We start from the raw sequence: 26,733 nt of genomic DNA, 5'->3' as shown, positions 1-26,733 counted from the left end.
GAATAAAGGCTGCAGCTTCTCAGGACCAAAGCACCCGTTTGTTGTTTCCAAACTGCTAGAATAGCATTACTATGACGACCAGCTCCACCTATGTTGAGGGGTCAAGGAAGATTTATAAGTAACCCCTGAAAGTCCTATTTCCTGCATTGAAGCTGCTCTTTCACTACAAAACTCAGTTTCTATTGAACTATTGTGCAAAAATAGTAGTTTTCCACTGTGTTCTGTACTTTGAGCAGTTAGTGAGTCTAAAGAGAGCGTAATACATATATTTCTCTGGTCTCTTTCCGTTCTCCCCCAGACTGCACTGCAGTCACTTCAGTCGACATTAAGGACAGCATCACAGCAAGAATTCACAGAACTGGTTTGAATAAATGAACTTAGTCTTCTCTTGTACAGAATGGGAGGAGGAGCATGGGAGAGTGTGTGTGCTCTCTCCACGTGAAGGCGTCTTTCGTAAGAGAGATGTAACCCTTTACGTGCTTGTCCCTGCATATCATATTTATGTTTTTGGTGCAGTTTTTAGAAAGCTATGTCACATTTTCTCTTAAATATTTACAGGATATAAAGCTGATGTTTTCTGTAAGGCAGCATAACTTCGAGACAAGTTTAATGTAGCAGTAACATTAGCATGTGACTGCTGCAAATACAAATATGAGAAATGTCTTCATTTTGTTCAAAACAACTTGTTTCCTTTGTTTGAATCAAATTTCGTCTTTTTCACAGTAAACATTTTGAGTTGTCACAGCAGAGAAAGCACAGGTGTTACTAACAACATATCAAAATGTTTATGGTAGAAAAATGTGGCCCTTTGCACCAAATTTTCAGTAATTTCCCACCCATTTGACTACTTATTTTAGTTGAGGAGACAACATATTTGATAAATCAAAGATTAACTGAAGAAGTACCTTTGTCCTTTACTTAACAGATCTTGAAGAACTTGTCTCTGGTTCAGGATGTTCAGAGCAGCTGGCTGACCTTGACCAGCAGCATCCAGAAGCTGCCTCAACACGTGCAGCATCTGCTTGTGTCTGTCTTCTTTATTTCCCAGATGTATAATTTAAGCTGTCCACCATCACAACACAAGTCTAACCGAGACAGAAGCTGTCTTAGAGCTGCTGAGACCTCAACATGCAAGGACATGGTCCAGGTTCACCCACAACCTACACCACCCGTTGCCTGCCGCATGAGGCGGCCAACCAAGACATCTGCATTTGACAACGGCTGTAATGTTAAAGGATGTGTTCCTCGCTGATAAGACCACTGAAATTACTTGATGTGCACGTTTGTGTACTGAATTTATGTCCCACAACTTTCTAAGAGGAGTGAATATTTACTTAAAGTTTCATGAACTTCCGATTCATCTTGCTGTTGCTGTCCGGGTAGACAAAAGCTGACACTAATCCTAACACACGGGAACTGCAAGTTAAAACTGGACATGCTGAGCTCTTAGTTTTAGCTTCTATACCCAACCACACAGATTTAATATGGAATATTTCTTCATCGTATCTACGTGATTAACTGCCAAATTTACAGACTTTTTGTGGCTTGGAAAAGCTTTTTTCCATGTGATCATTGCAGACTCAGAGCTTGTAGCATTGGTCGTTCATCATAGTTAGTATAAAACATGTCCCAGCTTATCCAAGTTGTCTGGGTGGTTGCGATAAAAGGTCAACATACAGGCTTTTTCTAGCCCAAATCCTTATTTTTTCACAATTGCAGAGCTTCCTCTCAAAATGGTGATTCAATTATTAACACTTCTGAATGTAATTAAGCCCAATGTTTAGCTCACAGTATAGCATGCATTTTAAAAAAGCTTGATTTCATAGAAATAAGCTAAGAAAATAAATACCACTAAATTCAAAAACTCAATTTTCTTACAGCATTTGAGCAAAGAATGTGTACATTTTGGCTACTGATAGCAACTGTAGTTTTAATTAAATTATCTGCATATATTTATTTCAGTCTAAAAAAGCTAGGGTAGTCCCTTTTGGATTATTGGACATCAGTTCCATATTGATAAAACAAAATGTGATTCAAGTGGTCTGAGATACAACTAGACTTCTGCTCCTTCTCTTGGCTTAGTTTTTAGGCTTTGGAAAGTCTAGCCCGTGACAAGAAACAAACCACAGGCTGCCAAGAGCTGATTGCAATGTCTCTCTCCCAAAACAAGTATTTGACAAACCGAGAATGAAACCCCCATCTTTGTGCAGCCAATCCAAAGTGTTGGTGATTCCTGCACTTAAAATTGCCTGCTTTAATTCAACAGGTGAAACTGCAATTATATTTCACAAATATTCACTCTGGGACTCAGTGCTAGAAAATATTGAGAATGAATTACAATAAAATTGAATATTTTTTCAGCAAAACATGACTTTATTTGACTTTTGGATTTCACTTTTGGCTGGACTCTGACTTGGATGTGGATGCTCTCAGAGAAGAAAGGCGGCGCCTCTTGGCGATCTGTTCCTGGCGCTTCTCCTTGGCCTCCTGTTGGCAAGAACAAATGTGTCAATAAAATGTTTCACACATCTAAAAAGCAGCCATTTGCCCTCAAGTCAGTTACCCCAAACACTAACATAAGACAGGAATTCTCAAGATAAATAATTTTCCTCAATTTCTACACTTATTCGCCACCCTTCATCCATAACATATTGCTGAGGACTCTCAGTGATTGTTTACTACTTAAGACAATAAAAATAAAATAATCAACAAATTAACTGGTAATGAAAATCATGGCCCTTTACTTTGACTAGTATTTGTTCTTTTTTTTAAATCAAGATGGTTGCAGCAACATGCCCAACTTCTAGATGACATAAGCTACAAAATATGATCCCACAATGTTAGTTATACAAACTGTATATACTTCAACATGCATAACTGCAAAGATCAAATGTGGCAATTAACCCTTAATGCAACATTTCTGTACAGTAATTATTTTAAAATCAGCACAATGGCTCCAACGTGTAAAGATGAGGATATGGTGCATTTTATCTGCTTAAAGTTCTGTCACTTGAAAAATATAAACTGCCATATTTTTCTTTACACCTTTTAGGGACATTATACTAAGGCAAAAACGAGCACTGATAACTGACTTTAATTTATGTAGTCAGCCCAGTGATTTTATTATTGTTCATGGAGTAAATGTTTATTAGAGCCACTTCAGTTCTTAAAGAGTCTGACCACTGTATTAAGAGGTACAACAAAAAGCTCACCTTCATCCTCTTGGCCAGCAGCTTGGCATACTCGGAGGCCTCCTCCTTGTTCTTCTGGGTGCGCTGTCTCTTGAGGGAGATGCGGCGGCGCTTGTGCTGCAGGACACGAGGAGTCACCAGTCTCTGGATCCTGGGAGCCTTAGTTCTGGGCTTCTTGCCTACAAGAAAGAGAGGGCATCCAGTTAATACTGACAATGTGAATAAATGCAAGGTGTGATTAAGATGGTTGGGTGAGTACACAATGTTCCCACCGGCCACCTTCAATCCAATAGTCGAGGTGGTTTTACAGATGCAGGCAAGGTGCCATTGTGATGAAAACAACCAACAAGATTCAATGGGAACAATTCCTACAAAAAAAAATCTTACTTGCGTTTTTCATTCAAAGACAGTGAACCTATTTCTATACTCAGTCATACCAGTACTTGAGCAGCGATGTGTACTGAATACTTCAGCACAGAAAGCGCCAAAATGAGCCTCGTCTGCAGCTTGTGGTTTTGCTGAGTAAAGTTTAGTATCTAGTATACAAGTTACCTGTGGTCCTGATCAACTTATACAAACTCTGCACAACTAAGGCACCTTTATCACCACCCAAACTGGTTAAGTTATATTTTCTCACTACAAAATAGGGCTGCACAATTAACTGCAATATAACCAAAACAGCAATAAGGCTAAGTGTAGTGTCCAAATGGCAAATTTTTGAAAGGAAACTTGTGAAAAATGTTCTCCAGATGAAAGGGGGAAAAAAGATGTTCTTGGTACAGACCAACAAATATCAAATCATAATTTTAATGGAGCAAACAGCATCAGCCAATCTTCCTAGTGTCAACCCTCAGAGGTGAGACAATCTGCAGATGACGTTTGCCATAAACTCTCAGGGTTGAAAACACCTAACACCAGTCTCGAAGGGTTTGTTTGTATTCCCTGGTCAGATTTCAGGTAGAGGTTCAGTTATATTTTCATAAACCTTGTTTTTTTATTTGAAATCAGAGATCCAATCATCCCATCCTGCTCTAGGTTCTTTGTGTGTATGCATAATGTGTTTTTTATTAAAAAAAAAAGTCCACCAACACTTATGAAGCGGAAGAACAGCAGGAAAGATGAATGTTTTTGGTTTCCAGAGTTATTTCTGGCAAAGAAACTAATTATAGAACTGGAAAACTTTTGCTGCTCCTCAGTTTTTGATTGCATCAGGATTATAAGATACAGAGTAATAATGCAGACTGTTTATAGGTTCATTATGCTGTAGAAAAACACTAAGACTTGCTACATGCCAACAAACTAAAGAAACAACTATCTTGCAATCTATAGCTAAAAACAATGTAATCGTGACAGCATATGCCAACAGTACTGTAACATTTTCAAGCAAACTGTAGTGTAACCAAGTATTTCAAATTACTGTCATCGCCACAAACAAATATCCTTTAATTTAATTTTCATGTAAGTTTGAAGTCACTTTCCCAACTATCTCACACACGGTCGTGCAGCTCATGATCTCAAGTTTCAGTTGAAGTCAGATGAGAACCCAAGACCACATATTCAGTGGAGAAATGGTGGCAGTCTTACCTTCTTTAGTCAGGGGTCTCCTCACAACATACTGCCTAACGTCATCCTCCTTAGCCAAGTTGAAGAGCTTGCGGATCTTGCTGGCCCTCTTGGGTCCAAGACGGCGAGGGACGGTGCTGTCGGTCAGCCCGGGAATGTCCTTCTCACCTGAGAAGAACCAGATCAGGACAGTTAAATGATCAAATTGATGAAAGCCAAGTTCTCTTTAAAAATGGTAGTGTTTACATACAAGTACTTTACATGATTTTATTAGGGCTGCAATTAACTATTTTAACTGTAAATTAACCAGTTCATTATTTTCTCAATCAATTAGTTGTTTGAACTATAAAATGACAGAAAATGTCTTGTTTGTTTCTCAAGCCCAAGATGATGTCCTCAAATCAAGTCAAGTCTTGTTTTGTCTGTAACCAAATGATATTCAGTTTACCATCAAAGAAACAAGAAAATATCCACAAAGCAATTTTTACTTTTTTCTTGAAATTGCAAAAAGCAAATAATCTATCATCAACAAAAATGAGTAATCACTGCAGCTGTTTTCAACAATCACTAAAAGAAAACTAAGTCCAACTGCACACAATGGCACAGATAAAAGGCAGCAGTTGCCTGCACCCCACAACAGCAAAATGACCAGGTAGACTTTGAAAACTTAAAATGGTTTCTGACAAATGCCATGGTCACTGTCCTGTCGACAGCAAACTGAACCACACTGCTGTTTTTTTTTTTTTTTTTTGATTATATTACAAAATGTGCTACAGCTAGTGTGATTTTGATACAAGTGACCATGAGACAGTGACAGAGCAATGCAGTTCAACCATCCACTGATCAAGGACCTGGTCGCATCTGGTAAGCAGCTCCACTGTTACTCTGGCACACATGTCCCCCCTTAATGACTACAGACCAATCAGAAAGGGTTTACTGGCGTGCCACAAAAATAATTTACTATAAATAATGCTAAATTCCTAAATCTGAGTTTTGGTTATCGGAAATAAGCCTGAACTGTTTAACCACAGAGTCATCTGTTAGTTTCAACTGTTTACTTCAGTATTCAATTTACTATTTGCCTGAGATGGTCCACGAGAGTCAGACTGAATATGTTACCTTTCTTGACGATGACCAAGTTCAGAACGCTGAGATTGGCATCAACGATGCAACCACGGACAGACTTGCGCTTGCGCTCGCCAGTCCTGCGGGGACGGTAGCAGGAGTGTCCCTTGCTGAGCAGCAGGCGCACACGGCCGTGGGTCAGCACACCTTGCTTCATGGGGAAGCCCTGCTTGTCGTTGCCTCCGCTGATGCGCACTACATAACCCTGCAGACAGTTGAGAAAACAAATTGTTACTTCTCTGCTTTTCCATTTAGGGTTACATGTATGTAATGTGAATATATATATATATTAAAAGTTTGTACAATACATGACTACCACACTTTGACACTTAATTTACAATTTTCACAAATTTCTTTTATTCACCATTATCAACCATTGAGACTAAGGATGAAACAATCAGTGTCACAACAAAACATGATAATATTCCAGGTGCTTATTGTCGTTTCAAATTATAATTATCTTGACAACTGTGTTTGAAAAACACAGTAAATACTGTTCAGCATCAGCCAAAGGTAACAGTCTCTGAGGTGCAGGGACAGCATGCAGCATGGGTTTACGCTGACAGCACAAATGACATTGTGCCATTTCAAATCAGGGGTTTTCAGTAAAACTTGGCGACATATTTCAGTTTGTATCGATACCTTTTTAACATTTTCAGTACATTTTCAAAATACTGCAATGACTGTAAGTGATTATTTTAAGTCAACATAACTAAATGTTCACGCATTAATTGGTGGTTTTAAGTCCCAGCTCCTCCTCCTTTCCATATATCTAAGGCTTTTTTCAGACTGCAGGCAAGTCAGGTTTATTTCTCAAATCAGATCATTAAGACAAACTAACTGCAGCGGTAACTGATATTTACAAGTGATCAGATCAGATCTGTGTGTCCGGGCATCGCCAACTTATCTCCATGGGTTGCTGTGGTAAAGATGCAAGTGTCTGTGCACTAACTGTTGTTCTGTGTCCTCCACACCGCTCTGCTAGCCGCAACATTATTACAGAATTACCAGACTGAGACATCTATAGAAATAGTTGTGTTTCAAACCACAACCAAATGTGTTTTGGACTTCATGTGGGTTTTTATACGAGTCCTGGCTTTAAAAAAAATAAATAAATCTGAACACGTGAAGAACAAACAGATTTGGGCTCCACTGGCAGTCCAAACCTTTGAGATAACTTGTCTCTGACTCAAAAGAATTGAGAGAGCAATGCTGTTGCAAACAAACATGTTACATAGTCTGGTTGCATCTGGTAAGCAGCTCTGCAGTTTCTTTGGCAACACGCTGTCCCCCCTTAATGACTACAGACCAATCAGAAAGGGTCTACTGGTGTGCCACGCCAATGAAGATAATGAGTATACATTTTCCACAAGTTAAAATTAAAAGTTCACTCAGCACCATGATGTACTGACAAGATTACATGAGAGCTAAAGAGCTCAAGGAGTAAACATCACAACATCATTACCTTCCACTCATCTCCCAGAGGGTCAGCAGCCACCTCAGTGGCCATACGCTTCTCATAGAAAGTACGCAGCTTGCGCTCATCATCGACTTCAATCAGCTTCTGGCAGCCAGTAGCGGGAAATGAGATGTTCAGCTGAAAAACAAAATGCATGTGTAAACATCAGCACAAATTCCGGATCATGTTAGGTTTCACATCAGTCATGGAAGGTAACTCGGAGTCCTCATGCAGGTAGGTTTTACAGGTAAGGTTAGCTATCTTTACCGTCAAAAGCGGCATAACTTAACTTTCTGGTGAAGCTCCGAGTACAAATACCACTGACTCATAACAATTAATAATTACCAGGTAGTGTAGATTGGTTTACGATGAAATCAGACAGATTCGGTGCCTCAGAGGCCCGTTAGCTTCTGCCGGCTAAAAAGTCATAGCTCGCTAACATTAGCCCTCTGCTAGCATTAATACGACTGGTTAAACGGTTAACGTTATAAACTGACAACGCGGCAGACATGTAAAGTTTAAGTAACGGTAGTTACATAAGCTTGTAAACTGTTCATTGCAGTCAACTGAGAGTTGAACTCGGGGCACATTTTCCCTCAGTGTGCGGCCATGTTTCCACAGCTCGCTAGCCGACAGGCTCATCAGCGATAACTTCTACCATAATCAAAGCTCATCCTAAGTGTCTGAGCCGCGAATGCTCCATCTAGCTAGCCCGCTTTAAAGTTCAGAATAATGACTTCAACCATACAGGAATATTTTCGAGAAAATTGCTTTGCACAGATATTTAGAGTTAAAGAAACATTGTACCTTCATTTTGCCAAACCGGCCCAACGACGGTCCGCCACGGAAAAGAGACCGGATATCCGCGCCGTGGTCTCACATAGGCCTAAAATGTTCTCGCGAGAACTGGCGCGCTGTAAATTTTCTCATCAGACTCGAGCTAAAAGATATCAAACAAGTTTTGCAGAAACGAGTAAAGCCATCGAACGAAACTGCATTAAATCATAACTTAATAAGACATATGCCATTATTTGTTTATTTATTTTATTAGTTAAAAGGTAGTGCTCATAAAAAAAGACACCTACCAAGATTGTTGTACAAAAGATTTACAGCTCAAAAACGTAATAATTTTTAAATTGTGTATTTATTTGTCAGTTTTTCGTTTTCATAAAGACTGAATATAAAAGAAGGTAACCCCCGCGTAACAGGTTGAAAGCTGAATACTAATACAAGCTTTTTCCTACAATCCAAGACCGAAATCAATACATTACATTAACAAATTATTAATATTAATTAATGGTTATAACATGTAAGTATATATATCATCAATACAATGAGGGCATTATTGAATCACTGACTGAGCATGCGTCCACCAGAGGATGCCAGAGAGTAGTTAAGAGCTGTGATGTCAAGATAACCAGTCCAGTCAGCGAAAAGTCTTGGTACAAATAGTCTCCAAATGTACACCTCACCTTGAGTATTTATCAGTTAACTAATGCAATAATGATAATACTATACACAGTAAAATTACATAATAATAATAGTACAATATATGCAATGCTAATAGTACTGTGACATGTCAAGCTACTTCAGCCTGCATGAAAACAGCTGCTGAACAAACTTCCTCATTTTGCAGTGAGAAAAAAAGAGACATTTTTATGATGTTGCTTAACACATAAAAACAACAATTTACAACATATGCAAATTCGAAGGCACCAGACAGAGTTTAGTTACAGCACAAAAGGCGATAGAATAGATTTTAAAAAGATATATATAAGATAAGATAAGATAAGATAAGAAAATATAGGGCAGCAAAAATACAAATTATACATAAATGTATGTATTAAAATACCAATATGTTCTATTAATCCCAAATATACACAATGCCAAAAACATAAACAAGGTTAAAGGTAAGGATGAGAAGTTCTTGATAAGTTGCACATAATAAGTACCTCAGAATACAAAATTGTATTTAGTGTGGTCCTGTAGTGCATTAAGTTACTTTACATTACTACTTATGATTTTTTTTTTCAGTGGTAGTATGTTAATACTTTCCAAATGTTTTCTACACAAACATAAATTCTTTTTTTTTTTCCTTTCTTTTTTTTTTTTTTTTTTTTTAAAAAAACAACTCCTGGTTTGCCATATTTTTGAAGGAGTTGTATCTTTATTTTTGATTTGTTGAGACGGATGAGATCAGGTGAAGCCCTACCACTATGTGAATATTTGTTGGCTGTTTCATTTGACTAGACACCAGCTAGAAGGTGATACTATTTAACATTTTATTTTATGAATTTCTCATTGTCTACAACAATTTCACTTTTGTATTTGTTCGTTTGGACTATACTTACTCAGAAATAAGATGCATTTGTAACCTGTAAAACTTTTTGCAAAAAGAATTTAAAAAAGAAGTTGTTTAGGATTTTAAGGAGGACGCAGGGCCGCTGTTGTTACGTTTCACCGAAGCCGGAAGTAGTCATCAGCGAATCCTCCCGCGGCCGTCGCGCACTCTTTGACTGTAGAGCGAGCAGCTGTCAGTGCGCACACAGTACCGAGCGTCACGACAGGCAGGGGGCTTTGTGGACGGACAGACGCTTTAAAATGCAGCTCAGCCACGATTTAAGCACTGTAACACACACTTGGACGGGCAGTGCGTGTCAGGTCTCTAACTTTAACATCTAGCGTGTGATAAAGGAGCCGAGAGACGGAGACTTTTCCTCGAGTGTTGTCCTTTTTTTTTTTTTTTTTAATCTTCGCAGTGTCGTCCGCTCTGCACTCTCTGTCCATCCGACAGACAGAACTAGTCCAGACATGAGTAACGTTAATCTGATTTTTTGGGACCAGTTGCAGGCTGGCAGCTCCGAGGTGGACTGGTGTGAAGGCAATTACCTCATTTACCCCAGCATCGCTGAATTCTACAACACGGTCGGTGTGCAGGACTTGAAGCTAACGTGCTTTTTGTTGGTTTTTGCATAATTGCAGTTTTGTTTACAGTCACAGCCAGACCACGGCTTCTCTGCCTTTGTTTTTCTTCGTACTGCACCGCTTTCTGTTATTCTCAGGTTAGCTGTAGCTAGCTGTAACTTGCACCGAGTTTAAAACAGTTTGGCTGCTTTCAGCTTCAGCATCACGATGTTTACTTGTTAGCATCAGGTTACGGATTTTCCTTTTCTTCATTTGCACTGGCTGACAGTTTGTTGAAAGGCCAGCAGAGAGGCCTTCACACTGATCAACTTCTGACAGACACATGTTGTCACTGATCTGCACGATCAGTTCAGCTGTGGTGTATTATTTTGCTCATGGCTTTCCTTTGTTTATCATTTCAGATCAGCAACATTTTGTTTTTTGTTTTGCCGCCCATATTAATGTGCTTGTTCCGCCAATATGCAACACATTTCAACAGTGGGATTTACCTCATATGGATTCTGCTGGTGGTGGTCGGTAAGTTGGCTGCTGACATCAATATCTGTGTTATGACCTCTTAATCTGACCTTATGCTTCTGTTCTGCTTTGTGAGGGAACTTTTATTTCACTTAAGCTTCTCTCAACTAATATATCATATAATTTTAACTAATACTCATATATGGAATATACACTTTTTGTGTGTTAGGCTATTATTACATGTGGGTTTTTTTTTAAATGTGATAGTGAATTAAAGATACAAAGACTAAAAGAGTAATCGCCAAATTTACCAATAATGGAAATAATTGTTAGTTTCAGCCCTACAGTGAATTTAATGTTAAAATATGAACAATGTTTGCTGTGTCATAGTGTTTAAATAAACAGTTCGTATTAGAGTTTGGTCTGCCATTTTCATCTAAGAGAAAATACACTACTGCTGACACAATGAAGGAGGAATGTGCCTCGGTATTTTGGTGCATAACAATCAACATAGTAAGTAGAAAAATATAAGGAAAGATAAAAGCAGGCACTGCAAGTCAAGAAGCGTAAATAGAAAATAGAAAATTAACAATAAAATATAGAAAATTCTTATATAACTATATACTTTGAGTATTTAATGTGAGTTTTGACTGGTATTCTTAGTCTTCTATGATATTAAATAGGGCTGCACAGTTTTGAAATTGCAGTATGGCCAAGTGCAATATCTAAATCACAGAACCCTGCATTTTGTTTGTTAAAGGCTAAATGTGTAACAGAACAGCAGGTTAGTACTGCAGAACTGCAGAGATGCCCTGGTTTACAAATCTTGTTCTGCAGATGACATGTTTGTTTGGTACAGACAAATGAAAATCCTAATGCAAAACTTATGATTCACCTAATCTTGATTCATATTGAAATCATAATATCTGTCAGAATAATCACAATATGGGCAGCCTGGTATCTCACTTGGAGTAAGAGTCCTCTGTGGCCCTTTTCTGCATGTCCCCTCCTTCTCTTTCCACCCTTTCTTGTCAGTCTTCAGGGGCTCTGGATATTGATTATGGCCTTTTCCAAAAATCAAAAGACTCTTGATCCATTTATGCAACAGAAACTTGGTGATAATCGCTAAATTGTTTAAGTCATTATTTTAAAAGCAAAAAAAGTCACAGGTTCCAGCTTCTCATATGTGAATATTTGCTGATTTTCCTAGTCTTCTGTGATTGTAAACTCAGTAAACTTAGATTAATCACCAATCAAAAGAAAAGACAATTGCTGCCCTCCTAACATACACAATCCTTGTGAGTATATAAGTTACATGTAAGTGCTCACACTCGACAGCCGACGTTGTTGAAGTGTAACAACAGCAGCTCTGTTCAGACTGTTCGGACGTGTGTTTCCTCAGCTGTGGCCTCTGTCACTGTCCTCACTTATAGCTTTAGGTTCCTCAGAATCATTTTATGACTGGCCTTATTCATGGGTGGGATGAATAAGTCTATTGGCCGTGTTTCATTCGATTTGACACAGTGTTTCAGTCTTAAATAGCTCCACTGTATGTAAATGACAGTTGTGAGGAGATTACGGGGCCTTGTTCCCATACTGCTGTTATGAAAACACTCTGCCTGCAGAGTCAGCAAAGATAACCTGACAGAGCTCCCTCTGTTCCTGACAGGTGACCTTAATGCCTGATGGACGACAACTGTACGATTTGCATGTAACCGGCTGAGCCATGAGAATGTGAACAATGGGTCAGAGATGTAAAATAGGTCATTTATTTTCATTTTCCACTGTGTAACTTTGTGTTAATTTAGTCTTTTCATGCCAGACTAGTCCCATGTCTCCTATTCAACTCCCTTGTAACATCTGCCTTCTAAACCAGGGATCAAACTTGAAAGGGAAAAAAAAAACAGCCTCCCTTTTCCTTCATACATTTTCTTGATTTTTGTATGTAAAGTATGCAGTGCAGGAGCTCAGACTGCATCCATTTTTGGGAATCTAGAGGCTGTTAACCTTGAAAACACAGCAGACAAGAGGTTACATGGTTTCATGTCTCTTCCTCTGTCTCTGCAGTTGGGACGACCTTTGACCCGAGCAGGAAAACAAACCTATAGATTCTCATATGAAAACAACCTTAAGCTGCTTCTCTTCAGTTTTAGCCTCAGCTGGGTCTGGTCCAGAATTTTTTTTTTCTTAAAAAAATTAGAAACCTAGTTAATCAGTTTGTTTTGTTTTGTTTTGTTTTGTTTTGTTTTTTTTGGTCAGTCTTAAACCCAAAGATATTCAGTTTAGTTTAATGTGAAAATAAACAAAGAAAAGCAGGAAATCTCCATATTTAGGCTGGGGGCAAAAAAAAGCATCTTCTGCCCTTTTTCATTAAAGTCCTTACTTTTATTTTACATTTTGCCAGATTTACTTGCCTGACATGGTAACCCTTATTGTTGAGCCCTGCAGCATTACGAATTGAAATATGTGCAAGTAAAGCAAGGGGTGGGGGTGGGGGGGTCAATAGCAAGGCACAGATGAAGAACCAAATAAAACAAAAACTTTTAAGATAACAAGGCACAGGTAAAGAACAAGAACTGTAATGACAATAATACCTGGATTGAATAATTATAGTGCAAGTAGAACAAATAGTGCAAATACAGATGTGCAAGTAATATTTCTTCCACAGGATGAATCATAATCAGACGTCTTGTAGTGTCTTCAAAGTGGCTCATGCATCTTAAAATGTCTCTTTTTATCCAACTAATGGTCCAAAACACCCAAAACATTTAGTTTACTATCATAGAAGACTGAGAAAATCAACTAATATTAACATTTTAGAAACTTAGATTAATGTTTGGCAGTTTTGGTGGAAAAGTTGACTCTTTCAAATCACAAAGTTATGTGTTTTTGTTCTGACTGCCGGTGATGTTGACAGGTTGTCAGGATTTCTAACTTCTGACTGAGAGCAGCAGTCCCTGTCGGATAAGGAGTTTGTTTAAATGGAGGAATCTCCCGCTGCGCTGCTTTTATGTAAACAGATTACGCTGATAACAGAAGGTCTGTTGCACCGTGATAACAAACGGGCACTAAGTGATCCATCCTGTCACAGCATTTTAAAACCCACAGTTACACTGCTTTCTGTGCAAATGTTTGTAATTTATCAGTTCATTCTATTGTGTGTCTTTACGTCAAAAATGAGTTAAATCACAGATGAGTGATGGTCAGGCCTGTCCCTCACATCACTGAAGCCAGGCCCTTCACACCTCTTTACACATGTAGTCTGTTTGAAATTATGTTAAGTGACATTTGCAACTTTCTAATTATTTTTACATCAGTTTGTTTACTTTTCTCATTCGATAAAAGTGAACGGGAACATATCAGGTGTACACTTGACAAAATACACCGATTTGACCACTTAAGTTTTTATCTCCTGACACAGAAAAGTTGTGAAAAGTTAAAAAACTTTTAAAAAGTACAACAACTAGCTGCAAAACCTTTTTGACTAAACTCAACTAACGGCTGTTTTGTTTTGTCAACTTAGGTTAATAAGTTTAAAACATTACTATTTAGATTTACTCATGTACTTAAGTTAAGAAAACTGAAATTACATTTACTGGACTCAAAACTGCATGTTACCATAGACTGAAAGCAGCAGTAGATTAAACAAATATTTGGGGATATTTGTCTCCTAGCAATGAAAAAACACTGAGGATTTGAATCCACCAGCTGTCTAGACAACTTGTAAACACACGTGATGCACAGTATATGACATTATAAGTTTTGGATATTGATCTGAATAGTAATTTTAAATTTGATAAATTCAAGAAAATGTTTTAACCCTAGTTGAATAAAATAAAGAATGCTTACAAGCTGGTTGTTTTAGGACTTTTTCTTCTTTACAGTGACAGTCTTAACTTTTCTCTTTATTTCTTTACTTCATTTCTTTTCAAATGAACATTATAATCTCTAATCATCACATTTTTCTGTTTCTGTGTCTCTTCTCTTTCAGGCATTGGATCGACGTATTTTCATGCCACCCTCAGCTTCCTCGGCCAGATGCTCGATGAGCTGGCCATCTTGTGGGTTCTCATGTGTGCCATTGCCATGTGGTTTCCTAAGAGATACTTACCCCGGATGTTCAGGAGGGATCGGTATGTTGACCAGTGCAGCGCTGCCTCAGAATAACTAACTTAACACTGGATTGCACCGACAAGGATGAATTTCTGAAACCATTAAGTCATGGTTTTACTTTAAATTATGTTGCATCAAACTTTTAAACTAGATTTAAGTAAATTTAAATCTCTCTTTAAGCCTTGTTTTAGTTTTTTTCTCTAAACTTTGATTAATTCTATTTCTGTTGCTCGTGTATTAACTTTAAACATACACTTTATTTAGCTAGCAGAGTAACATTTTGTTAACTTTTTAGCTGCCTAGTAAACAATATACCATTTTTTAAGGAAGACAGAGCAGATGAAAGTTAATGGTTTTCCCCATCACTCAAATTTATTTCTTTTATTTACATTTGGACTTACTTTTTGTTTAAACCTGGTTTTGCTAAACACTGATTAGAACTAATCTTGGGTTTAATTCCTCTTTGTTGGTGCAACCCAGCCTCGGAAGCTTAAAACTGGTGTGTGGGTGAATAACACATTGGTCCAACCATGTGTTAGTATGTTAGTGTTAGTGCGTGTATGCAGGATTTCACCCTGTTTATCGCCTCAGCAGCTAATTTACATGCCTTCAAAGGAGAACATATCTCTGAATTTAGGCAACAGTCAGCTGTATCTAGTATTTCCTGTATACACACAGTGTTAATGTTGAGCAGCTTCATGTGTGGAGCTCAGTGTTGGCCACTGTTGTGTCATATGATGTGCCCACTGCTATGACTCTCTGTTTAATAATAGGCCTGTCTGAGAGAGCTGACACCAGTAAAAGCTGCATCACATGTCTTGACTTCTCCTTCCATTGTCACACAGAGCCGTCATGGCTGCTGTTTCACTTCAGCCTGTCACTTCAGATACTCCCCTTGTTTATTATCTGACTCTTAGTGGGTTACAGTGCTTTTGTCTGCATGAAGCAAAGAGCCGAGATTCTTCTGAGTTTCACAACGCTGTACTGAATTATATTTTATTATTTATTATTTAGGTCAAGGTTCAAAGTGGTCATAGGCATCTTGTCAGGGATCACCACTGGGCTGGCCTTTGTTAAACCTGTCGTCAACTCGTTGTCACTGATGACCCTGGGGATCCCCTGCACCGCGCTGCTCATTACTGAGCTTAAAAGGTTAGTAAAAAAGTTTTTTTTTAAAAACCAGTACAGGTGAGTGACAGGTGAACATGCAGCCCTGATTGAGAACCATCATACTATATATTTATGTATCTTATAAAGGGAAAGAAATATGTCAAAGAGGTACAAAATAACAAGAAAATACAATTTTCTCTTCCACAGCAGTCAATACAAACATATAAAATCAGGGATGGAACAGGATTTCTTTGTCAAGTTTTAGTGACAGAGGAATAAATCCTGCATCATCTGTGGTTTGGGCTTGTTTGTATTGACTTAAATGAAAAAAAAAATTCTCAGTCTGAGTAAATTGTCTTTTTAATGTTTTTGTGTACCCACATTATGTTCCTTCTCTACTGTAATTCATAGTGAGACAGTCCTGGATCAGGATTTGGGAATGTGGGATGTTTGACTCTCCACATGTGCAAGCAGCACAGTTTATTCAAGATAAGTGGGTCACGCCACTATTTGGAAATCCTTTGCAGTTTGTGCATAAAGTCCCTCTCAAATGCTTTATAACTACAAGTATGATTAAAGTTCAAAACTCAAGGTTCACTTAACTTAGCTGTGGAACCTGGTGAAGACTGTGGGATTGCAAGCAGAGGTGTAGTGCTGTTTCTGTAAATACCAGAGAGCACCTATGACAGGCACGTGCATGCAGTCGGACGCTTAAATAGTGAATTATTTTAGGTCATTTAACCATGGTTACTATGGTGGTAAGTTTACATACATCAGTCAACCATAACTGACCACACAATCAGCGGTCTCATCGTGCTGACAATATTACTTAGCAGTCATCCACGCGAGTGCTCTCTTTCTCTCTCGCTTTCTTTTTCTCTTTTTCTGCTGTGACTGCAAGTCTGCAGAAAACAGCTGGAAAAAGACGCCTCTCACTACAAAAAACTGCACTCTGTGCGATCGGGAACAGTATGCTCTAGTGATGGTCTGATCTAAAAGTGCTTAAAAATGGTTTGTGTGTGCAAATATTTTTTTTTTCCTCACTTGGAGAAAAATATATTGGAATGTCATTCTGTTGCGCTTTGGCTGCACTACACCTATAGCCAAAAATTTGGCCAGAAATAATTAGGTACGATAGATCCTTGAGTCTTTGCCTCGGAAACACAGACACTGTGATAAAGGATGAGCCTCTATGCTCATACTACCTGCTAGTCTCAAATTAGTGATGTACTAAATCTAATTCCACTATTGGAGGTTGGGTTTAGTTTTTTAGTCCACAAAACACGGCTGGAGTTTCACAGGAAAACAGTGTTGCAGAATCTTCCAAACAGTGAAAGTGATCGTGGACAGTTTTCAAACTTAAAAACCAAAAACAGAAGAAAAACATAAAATGCCTCCATACTGCTCATCTGCTGTAATCTAAGTCTCCTAAAGCCCCAGCATGCCAAGTTGACTAAAAAAAAAAATATTATTTACACCATGTTTTTAGCCTAAATCTTCACTACAGATCCTTAGCTTGGAGCCACATTCACATGTACACCATCTGAACTGTGTGTGTGTGTTGTGACAATGTGCAAACGGCATGAGGAGACTTGGATTATGCCAGACAAGCAGTATGGAGGCATTTTATGACTGTTTTTTCAGTTGTTTTTTTTTTAGAGACAACCAGTTCAGACGGTGTGCATGTGCACAAACGATAGCCTCATACTATTGTTTGACATAACTTCAGGCTACATCAGATACATAAAAAAGGTCTGTTCAAAGGCATTTATCAGATAATTACTCATTGGAAATAAAAAGTACGGTAACTGAACTATCTCTTAAGCCAAATCACACGCATTTAGGTTATTCAGTATGATCTCTTTTTGATAACTGATGTAATATTTTTCACTTCCATTCATTGAGCCTCCCCTGAAAATGTTTGGGGCCTCCCTTGGGAGGCTTTGAAAACCTCTGGCCTAGTCATTTAAAAATCAGCTGCTGTAATGTTAAGTTGTCAAGGTGACAAAAGGAAAACAGCGTGAGGATGTAGACGCTGTCGTCTACAGTACATTAACATGTCACCTTTGGCCTTTTGTGCTTACATTGTCTAATGACATGTTGTCTGTTCCTGGTTAATTATAGGGCATTTTGATGTGAAAGAATGTTCCTGAAAACACACAACAAGGCCATTTGTGTGTGTGTGTGTGTGTTTCTTCCGTCACAGTAATGTGGAGCTGCTCCATTGTTTCCGTTTCCCACATTCCTTATAACTCACCACCGGCAGTCTTTTAACCTTCAGTCACCTATTGTTCAACCTGTTAGTAATTCTTGACTTTACTGCAAGTGCCAGTCATCTATGGAGGCTGCTTGTTTTTGTTCTGCTAAGTGGGAGAGAATTCCTGTGGCCCTGGTTCATGGACTCTTGCCCTCAGACTGTTTTCTGGTTGTTTGCTCTTTTCTGTACAGTATGCTTGTTGGCCCCCATTCAAGTCACTTCCAGCTGGACAAAAACAACTTGTCCTATATCTATTACACGTATTATTATTAACGGAAAGTGTTGAAGCAATAATATCAGTCATATTTGTGCTGTAATGCAGAGTTATTCATTGGGGAGGACAGGTATGATACAAAGCAAGCAAATGTGATGATGTCTAAAAAAAGAGTTTGTGCGTGTGAGAGTAAAGTTCATTCTCACATTGCAAAACTGATGGGAGGATATCATTCATGCACTGTATTATACCAGCTATTTATTATTTAAAACTTAAATTGAAACAACAGATGTGGTCCTTGACTTAAGTCCAGCTCATTATTTAACTCTTCGCTGTCTCGCATGGCTCTTCAAACCAGAACTTAAAAAAGAAGTAACCCCAAAGTACAAACAAATTTCTAAAAACACTCATAAAAAGATAATAAGGGGAAACACTGCATATCCTTACATACACATTTACACACGCAAATTTCTACACATACCTTCACTTTTTGACACTGTTTCCTGTTTGTAATAACTGTATTCATCAAGTTAATTGCTGCGATCTTTAAAACATTGTGACATTTCTAAAAACAAGTCAGACTGGTCAGGAGGTACAAGCTTTCAGATAAGAAATTTGAACAGATTTGGAAATAAAACTTATTTTTAAGTCAAAATATGGGTGTTCGGTAACCTTGTGGTTAAGGGCTTTTTCACACCTGAAAGTCTGAACTAAGTTTCACATTTCTTTTACATTGTAAACATTTGAGCTGGTTAGTCTTGGTTTCACACTGCTATTATGCGAGTGCAGTAAAGACATGATGCATCTACATCCTGTCGTCATCGCCTACATGAGCTGCGTCTCTCTATGCTTGCAATTGAATGGTTTGTTCATTGGAGTCAGCGTGTTGCAGTTTAATTAAATTCCTCCGTCTCATCCTTTTAATACTTGAAAAGTGTCGTAATATAGTTTTTTTCCAGCTTACTCTTTATAATGGTGTAGAACCAACTTCTTTTGGTCAGACCATGATTCGGCTGTTCGTTTTAGACTGCGCCCGTTTCACACCTGCAGTTTTGGTTTTGATCAAACCTAAAAGGTCCAAAAGTCTGGACCAGACGAGGTAGTTGTGAAAGAGCCCTTAAGATGCATACCATAGACTGCCATGCGCCTGGTTCGATACCAACCGGGGTTTTTCTTCACCATTTTCTAAACTGTGTCCTATCCAACAAAGGCAAAGTGCCCCACAAAAAGGCAAAGGAATCAAAGACGAATGGCACAATTATTACTCAAGTTTACAGGTCGACTCCCTGCTTCAACTCAACCATACAGCTGTGTGCAAACCCATTTTTCTAGAGCACATGGATACCAACAATATTATGGTAATTGTTCTGTAAATTCAATTAAGAAATGGTTTATGATAACCAAAGTCTACCAGACTTCATCACATTTGATTGTTTTTTCTTCCTTTATTTGGAAATGTTATCTCCACCTCCAGTTTTCTGTTTTTCTGTTCCTGGATTTTCTAAATCCAGACCACACGTCCACACACTTCTTTCAGTAACAGGTTCTTCTTTATCATCTTGGGCTTGACGTTATGCCCCCTGCTCTGCTCCTGCACGTATACTCACTTTACCTCAGTGTAAAGTGGTGTAGATAATCTGTCTTGTTTACATTCAGTATGATTGCCTGACGTCTCGTTTCCTGCCCTGTCAGACTTACGTCTCCATGTCCCCAGACGTCCCCTGAACCATGAAAATAAGATTCAGCTTGTAAAAGATTAAATGAGATGCTGATTATTATAATTTCAGCATGAATGATCTGATTATTATAATTTCTCATCTCTCTGTATATGATCAAAACTAGCTCATCTTTTCAACTTTAAAAATTTCAACATCGCTGTACGATGCTGTTAATAACTAATCCAGGTTGACATTGTTGTATTGACAATTTTTATGTAAGCTACACCTTTATACCATTAAACCAGAGCAAGAGGACTTATCACCAGTGCTTTGTTTGGTAAATATCTGGCCGTGATGCAGTGGAGCGTCTTCCTTCCTGTTCCCTTAAGTGAGAGAAGCTTCTCAGCAGCACAGGACCTCACCCCAGATAGACAGACTGTCCTTTCCTCCACTTATCTTTGCCTCAAACTGTCAAACTCTCCATCAGGCTCCATCTCTAAGGAGAAGTCCCGTTCTCGTGTTGTGTTTCTTACCGTACGTGCTTCTGTTTGAGCTGATAGGCACAGTATCCCAGATATGCGGCTGTGTGGTTATGGGTTTGTCAGTGCATGTTTGCTCGCAGGAAGGGGTGCTGGCCGACATATGGCGGTTGTACTGTATGTATAATATAAAGAGGACACTTACTGAACCTACTTGGTACTGTACCTGATGCACAGTCAGGGTTTTCTCGCAGGTGACTATAATGGATCGAAACACAATATAATACGATATTGATGACAATATAACGGCCTATTTCCCTGTGGGAAGAACATCGCTGGCCATCTATTTTTGTGCTTCCTGTTGCCAATGAGTAGCCGTTCCCTCTCTGGACCAATTATGTAACTTAATGACAGTTTTCCAGCTTTGTTCATTAATTGGCATACCTCAATTTAAGTGAGACAGCGTAACTTTTGAAAGAAGAGGTAACACAATCTTATTTCAGGAGCTGTTGTTTAAGCAACAACCATTGGCAATGAAAATCTGTGTGACTTGAGTCAGGCAGAAATTATGTTCACAGACGGGGTAATATGTAAAAATTATGTCACGTTAAGTGACCAGATGAAACATTGTTGAAAACATTTGTAGTAATAATAATAATAAACACAATCAACACAAATACTGTAGTGGGATAGTTTAGTTTCTTTTAGCTCATTGTTTGGGCGACGACTCCACTCTCATCAGCCTTCTTTTCATCTGTTGCTTACCTTGCAAGGAAGCTGCATTCGTGATTTCGTAAAATTGTGAGAATCAAACTTGCCCTTGTGTAAGAACCGCAGTGTTTGGTCCAGCCAGAGAGCAATGAAGAATTACTCTGGCAGCTACAGGGGTGGTCTAGGTGTGATAGTGAAAACAATGGCGGCTTCTAAAGAGGTCAGCGTAGATGTATTTCTTCATTGAAAGAAGAGCAAAGAACGGCACTGAAGCTTTATCTATATGGAAAAGATCTTGTCACTCTCTTCCCGACTTGCTTGGCAAGAGTTTGACTACTTCATTGTTCAGTGATAGATGGTTCATCTCCTCACCTGCCAAGTATTTTGTGACAGTTTCTGGATGACTTCCCAGATGGTTTTGTAGCCTGCTGTTTGAAGCAAGAATGCTCTGATAAACCCACTGTATGCTACCATCCCAGCACCAAACAGGGGACAGACAAAGTTAGCAACTGGCTGCTAAACACAGCGGAGCACCCAGCAAGCTAAAGAGACAGATATTTCCTTCAGGAGATGGTGGAGACCAAAACAGAGCTAAAAGGAGAGTGAATGTTGGACACATGGTCACCAGCTGGCCAGGAATTAAGGTGAGCAATTGCTGGTTAATACGTTTACAATGCCAACTCTATGGGGTGAACCATCTCCTGTATTTTCCACAGACAGTGACAGTGGCTACTGCAAACAGGACATAAATGGCAAAATGTCTTTCCTTCTTTTTCCACTGTTACAGTCGTCATGGCAGCACTTAAAGTCTCCATGACCTCTGCAGCTGGATGATGCTTGTTGTTTATCCAAATTGTTGTTGTGTTGCTGTGCTTTCTGGAAACAGTTTGTTTCATCCCAACATTCCTGTCTCCTTGAAACAATGGTAGCCCAAATTAAGTCCCTGCAAACTGGCATGACTTCATCAAATGCTGTGTCTTAAGGGAAGGTGACAAACTGTCACAGTGACTAAGTTCTGTCGTCGTCTCGGTTTAGTCAGGCTTCCTTGCCCCTGTCTTTGTTTTGGCGCTCAGCGTTGGCCTCAGCCAGCAGCACGGCTGTGATTTGTCTTTCTAAGGAGGACGCGGCTAAGAATAGTTTATCAGGAGCACCCTGGATTAGCACGTGTCTCTGTAGGTCAGTGGACTGTCCAGCAGGAGATATTTGGGCTGAGAAGTAGACCAGAATACTTTGGGTCACAGTTCTGTCAGCTCCCAAAAAGAAAGAGAAGACAATCCCCTTTTCTAAAGATAAATGTGCTAACCTACAATTTAACATCCTGGTATGGACATCTCAGTTATATAAAAGCACCCTGGCTGGATTGGAAAACTCTTCTTTCCCTCTAGAGTTTTACTTCCTGTTTTATCCCAGATTTCTAGTGTAAATGTTGTTGTTGGACTCATTATATGTTTTATGGTCTTTGTTTCCTACCAAAAGGGGAATTTTTCAGCCCTGAATTTTCTTCCTCCTTCCATCTCACTTCATAATCTGAGATGCACTAGAGGTCTTAACTGTGCCGCATAGAAGTATTTTATTTAGATTTAATAATGAAAAAACAGTCAAATTATTAGAAAACCTTGTGACTACCTGGGAGATCTGTACACCAGCAGAACTGAACACAAAGCCCAGTGTACAGTACATTGAAATGGACCATCCACTTATATCAGCTGGTTGAGGACATCCCATGTTTTACGTTTGTATATGTTGTTTGAATGTATTATGTCTTAATGTTGTATTCTATAGGACAGTACAACTTCTCATATCGTTAGGATTTTACCGATATCGATACTGATGCAAAATAATTGACTTTTATGGATACTAGAGTTTGCCATAATTTGGTGCAAAAATACATGAAAATACAATTACATGAAAAGATTTAAATGTTATTTATTATTACTTTTTTGCAGAAGTAAAAAGTTAAATTGTTTCGTGGGTTATTGCATTTAGCTGCATTTTAATTAAATTTAGTAAAGTGCACCCACACTTTTGATGTTTTGCCCTGTCAGCTGTTTACATATTGTTGCATAAATACTTTCAGCATTATCATTTGCCCAGGTACATATTCATATTTCAGTACTGTCCGGTCAAGAACCCATTACAGTTTAGAATTGGTTCTTGATGCCCATCTTTATTGAACTACACACTCAGGACACATTAACAAAATATGACAGACATTAAAGCTACCACGGTCAATATTTTTAGAGTAACAGTAGATTAAATAACAAGGTGAATGTGAAGTGTTTGAGTTGCTTTCAAGGCAGATAAAGTCACAAACTAGCTAGTGAAAGTAGTGGCGCATTTAGCAGCTAAAGAACCAGATATTAGTCACTGGAGACCAAAAACAGATCTTAAAGAACACTGAATATTTGACACTCCGTATAATATTCACTGTCTGCTGAATGTGTAAAGAGGCAGCTGTTTGGTTTGCCATATCAGCTTAACAGGTGATAATTTTGTGTTCACACCTTGTTTCTACTGCCCAATAGTGGCCAAAAATAAATAGATGAATAAAAAAAGTGGCAAAACAGTCAGGTCAAAGCAGGTATATATTTACATTTCAGGTTAAATGTAATTTTGCTGCATTAATTACTTCTATCTTTGAGTTTTTTTGGTTTTATGTACAGTTTGTGTTTGCAAAGACAGATCATACACATTAAAGTCTGCATACACAAATCTAAGCACATTTAATGAAATCAAATGTAAATACACAAAAACAGTGTGCTGTATGTTGGATGATAATAACAGTAATATTTAAGAATGAACAACCTTATAGGTTTATCTGTAAATTACAGTGTGTCCATGTGTGTTTTCACGGTTGTACACATTTGTCAGTGATCTGTTGCTCGGTTTTCTGCAGGTGTGAAAACCCACGTGTGTTCAAGTTGGGCCTGGTCTCAGGGATCTGGTGGGCTCTGGCTCTGCTCTGCTGGATCAGTGACAGGATATTCTGTGAGATGTGGTCATCTGTCAACTTTCCCTATTTACACTGTGCTTGGTAAGTTCAAACACTATCATTACGGTTATAAGGACAAATTATGGACACTACAGTGAAGTTATTTTTTTATTAAAACTTAAACACTACAAAAAATCTACATTTTATCAAGTTCTTTCTGTTCATAATGAAGTCATAAATGTATTTTAATCTTAGTTTTTCAAAATAGGTGGAAAAAATCTGCCAGTGCAGAGACAATTCCAGATTGTTTCAAGATTTTTCCTGAAATTATTTTCCTGAAATATAAAAGAATAATGAAGATTGCTGCACTGGAATCACATACGTTTTCACATAAAAGGACTCCGGTGCATAATAATAAATATAGCAAGAGAAAAGGAAAAATAAAAAACAAGTTCTACAAAAGTCAAGAATCATAAATATAAAGTAGAAAATAAAATAGAAAGAAAAATGTGAAAGCTATGTGAAAATATGTTTCTATATATGTAAAATATATGTTTTTTTAAATCAATAGAGCTACACATTGTTGAAAATGAAAAGCATGGAAATTGCTAAATCTTGACCATGGGATGTGCAAAGTTCACAACTTAATGCAGTGGTTCTCAAGCTGTGGAACGGGGCCCCCTGGTGGTTTTTGGAGCCACTGCAGGTGAGGCTTGGGTGATCAAGGGAAAAAGATTGAGTGAGACTAAGTTGAATTAATTTGATTTATGCAGAAAAAACAAATAAACAAGTTTCCTGATGCTGTTGTGCTGATTTTTATTCCACTAAAATTCATTGTGGATCTTTTTTTTATCAGTTGCTTCTCCTATCACTGTTAATGATTGATCAGAAAATTGGAGGATGTGAGGTATGAACTTTGTTTTTTGATATTGAGGGGCTTCATGCCAAAAGTTTCAGAATCACTGGTTTCAAGTTCAAAGAATATGTGCAATGTGCTAAGATAATAATAGAGTTGCAATGATTAATCTAATATTAGATTATTAACCGATTATTGAATTAATCACAGACTATTTTGATAAACGATTAATCGGTTTGACTAATTTTTTAAGAAAAAAAATCTAAATTCTCTGCTTCTGGCTTCTTAAATGGGATTATTATCTGCTTTGTTTTTGTTGCTGTTTTTTAAGACATTTGAGGATGTCATCCTGGACTTTGCACTGATTGACATTTTTCACCATTTTCGGACATTTTATAGGCAAACAACTATCGATCGATGAATCCAGAAAATAATCGACCGATCAATGCATTGAATATGAAAACAATCGTTAGCTGCAGCCCTAGATTAATAATCAGTAAATGCAGAAATAAGGTAATTTGCATAAAAAAATAAATATTCTTAATATGCAGGGAGACTGTTTCACATGTTTTAAGAAAATTAGATTTTAAAGGCTCAAATTGCTGACAAATAAAGCACCACAGACATTGTTAATCTTTTACAGCTGCATTGTTGCTATCCTGCACCTGCAAACACTTGGATATATTTAGTAACCTCTTTCTCAGGCATGCTGATTGTTTCTAACTCCTCCTGCTCTTACAGGCACATCCTTATCTGTCTGGCTTCCTACTTGGGGTGCGTTTGCTTTGCCTACTTTGACGTTGCGACCGAGGCCCCGGAGCGAGGACCCGTCATCATGTTCTGGCCCAACGAGAAATGGGCCTTCATCGGCGTGCCCTACGTCTCTCTGCTCTGCGTCCACAAGAAGTCTACTATCAAGGTGACTTAAGTCTGCTGGTCGCGCTTCAACCCTCCCGCCAGAATGAATCCAAACGGCAACGGCAACAAGACGCACAACTGCGTCCGAGAGTCTGGCTGTGACCGGGTGATGTAGCTGATGCATTTAATGGCCAACCATGTGGATTTACCGTTTCCTTTCTCTGTCCCTGGTCTGGTTTTCACTACACAGCAGCATTTATGCAACTCTGTCAAAAGAACAAAAGGTGTCACAAGTGAGTCTGACACGACACAGGGTGACTCTTTAAAATAGTCACAGAATCAAAGCCAAGAAACCTTTACAGTGTTCAAACACCTTCTCAGGCTTTGCGTAAGCGATCTGTCAGTACAGTATTATTAGAATTATGCATTTCAAGCTTCTTTAAAGAGAAGATTTTGTACATTTTATAGTAACTCACAAAACCTCATTATAAAGCATTATATTGCCTTTATAAACATGAATACAGCATCTCATAGGTGCAGTCTGGCCATTATGAAACTGTTTAGAAACAATAAAGCACTGGATCCATTAACTGTGATTAACACATTGAGTATTAAAGCTTCCTATCATATTGCTTAGCCAATCTAACTATGCTCAGTGAATCAACAAGCTGGTTCATAACAGGTTACAGAAGTGTTACAAGAAGGTATTTCACACAAAGCCTTATGCGCTGTTACACCTGCCCTCCCTGCCGACGGACATTTTAATTCAAAGTGTCAGAAACACTATAGGCTTCTCTCTGTCATGGGTGTGCTATGTTTTACTCCC

The 26,733-nt window shown here is 38.4% G+C and overlaps 2 protein-coding genes across 2 annotated transcripts; one reads left to right on the top strand and one right to left on the bottom strand.

Moving 5' to 3' along the window:
- Positions 1–2,350: 2,350 nt before the first annotated feature.
- On the bottom strand, positions 2,351–8,278 carry rps6 (ribosomal protein S6). Its single transcript, XM_084715294.1, has 6 exons — positions 8,146–8,278; positions 7,345–7,476; positions 5,874–6,084; positions 4,776–4,922; positions 3,213–3,370; positions 2,351–2,487 (listed from the first exon to the last, which is right to left on the bottom strand). Exons 1-6 carry the CDS (start codon positions 8,149–8,151, stop codon positions 2,392–2,394), a joined length of 750 nt encoding a protein of 249 aa, XP_084571420.1. The 5' UTR covers positions 8,152–8,278; the 3' UTR covers positions 2,351–2,391.
- A 1,562-nt stretch (positions 8,279–9,840) lies between these two features.
- acer2 (alkaline ceramidase 2) lies at positions 9,841–26,507 on the top strand. The gene is made up of 6 exons (XM_084712870.1): positions 9,841–10,263; positions 10,665–10,779; positions 14,711–14,852; positions 15,847–15,984; positions 24,158–24,295; positions 25,791–26,507. Exons 1-6 carry the CDS (start codon positions 10,150–10,152, stop codon positions 25,975–25,977), a joined length of 834 nt encoding a protein of 277 aa, XP_084568996.1. The 5' UTR covers positions 9,841–10,149; the 3' UTR covers positions 25,978–26,507.
- The last annotated feature ends 226 nt before the right edge of the window (positions 26,508–26,733 follow it).

Source organism: Lutjanus erythropterus, chromosome 3 (assembly GCF_056507025.1).
Source record: "Lutjanus erythropterus isolate fLutEry1 chromosome 3, fLutEry1.hap2, whole genome shotgun sequence".
Classification (NCBI taxonomy): Eukaryota; Metazoa; Chordata; class Actinopteri; order Lutjaniformes; family Lutjanidae; genus Lutjanus; species Lutjanus erythropterus.
The sequence above is the reverse complement of the archived record's forward strand: the minus strand, read 5'-3'. Positions and strand labels throughout refer to the sequence as shown.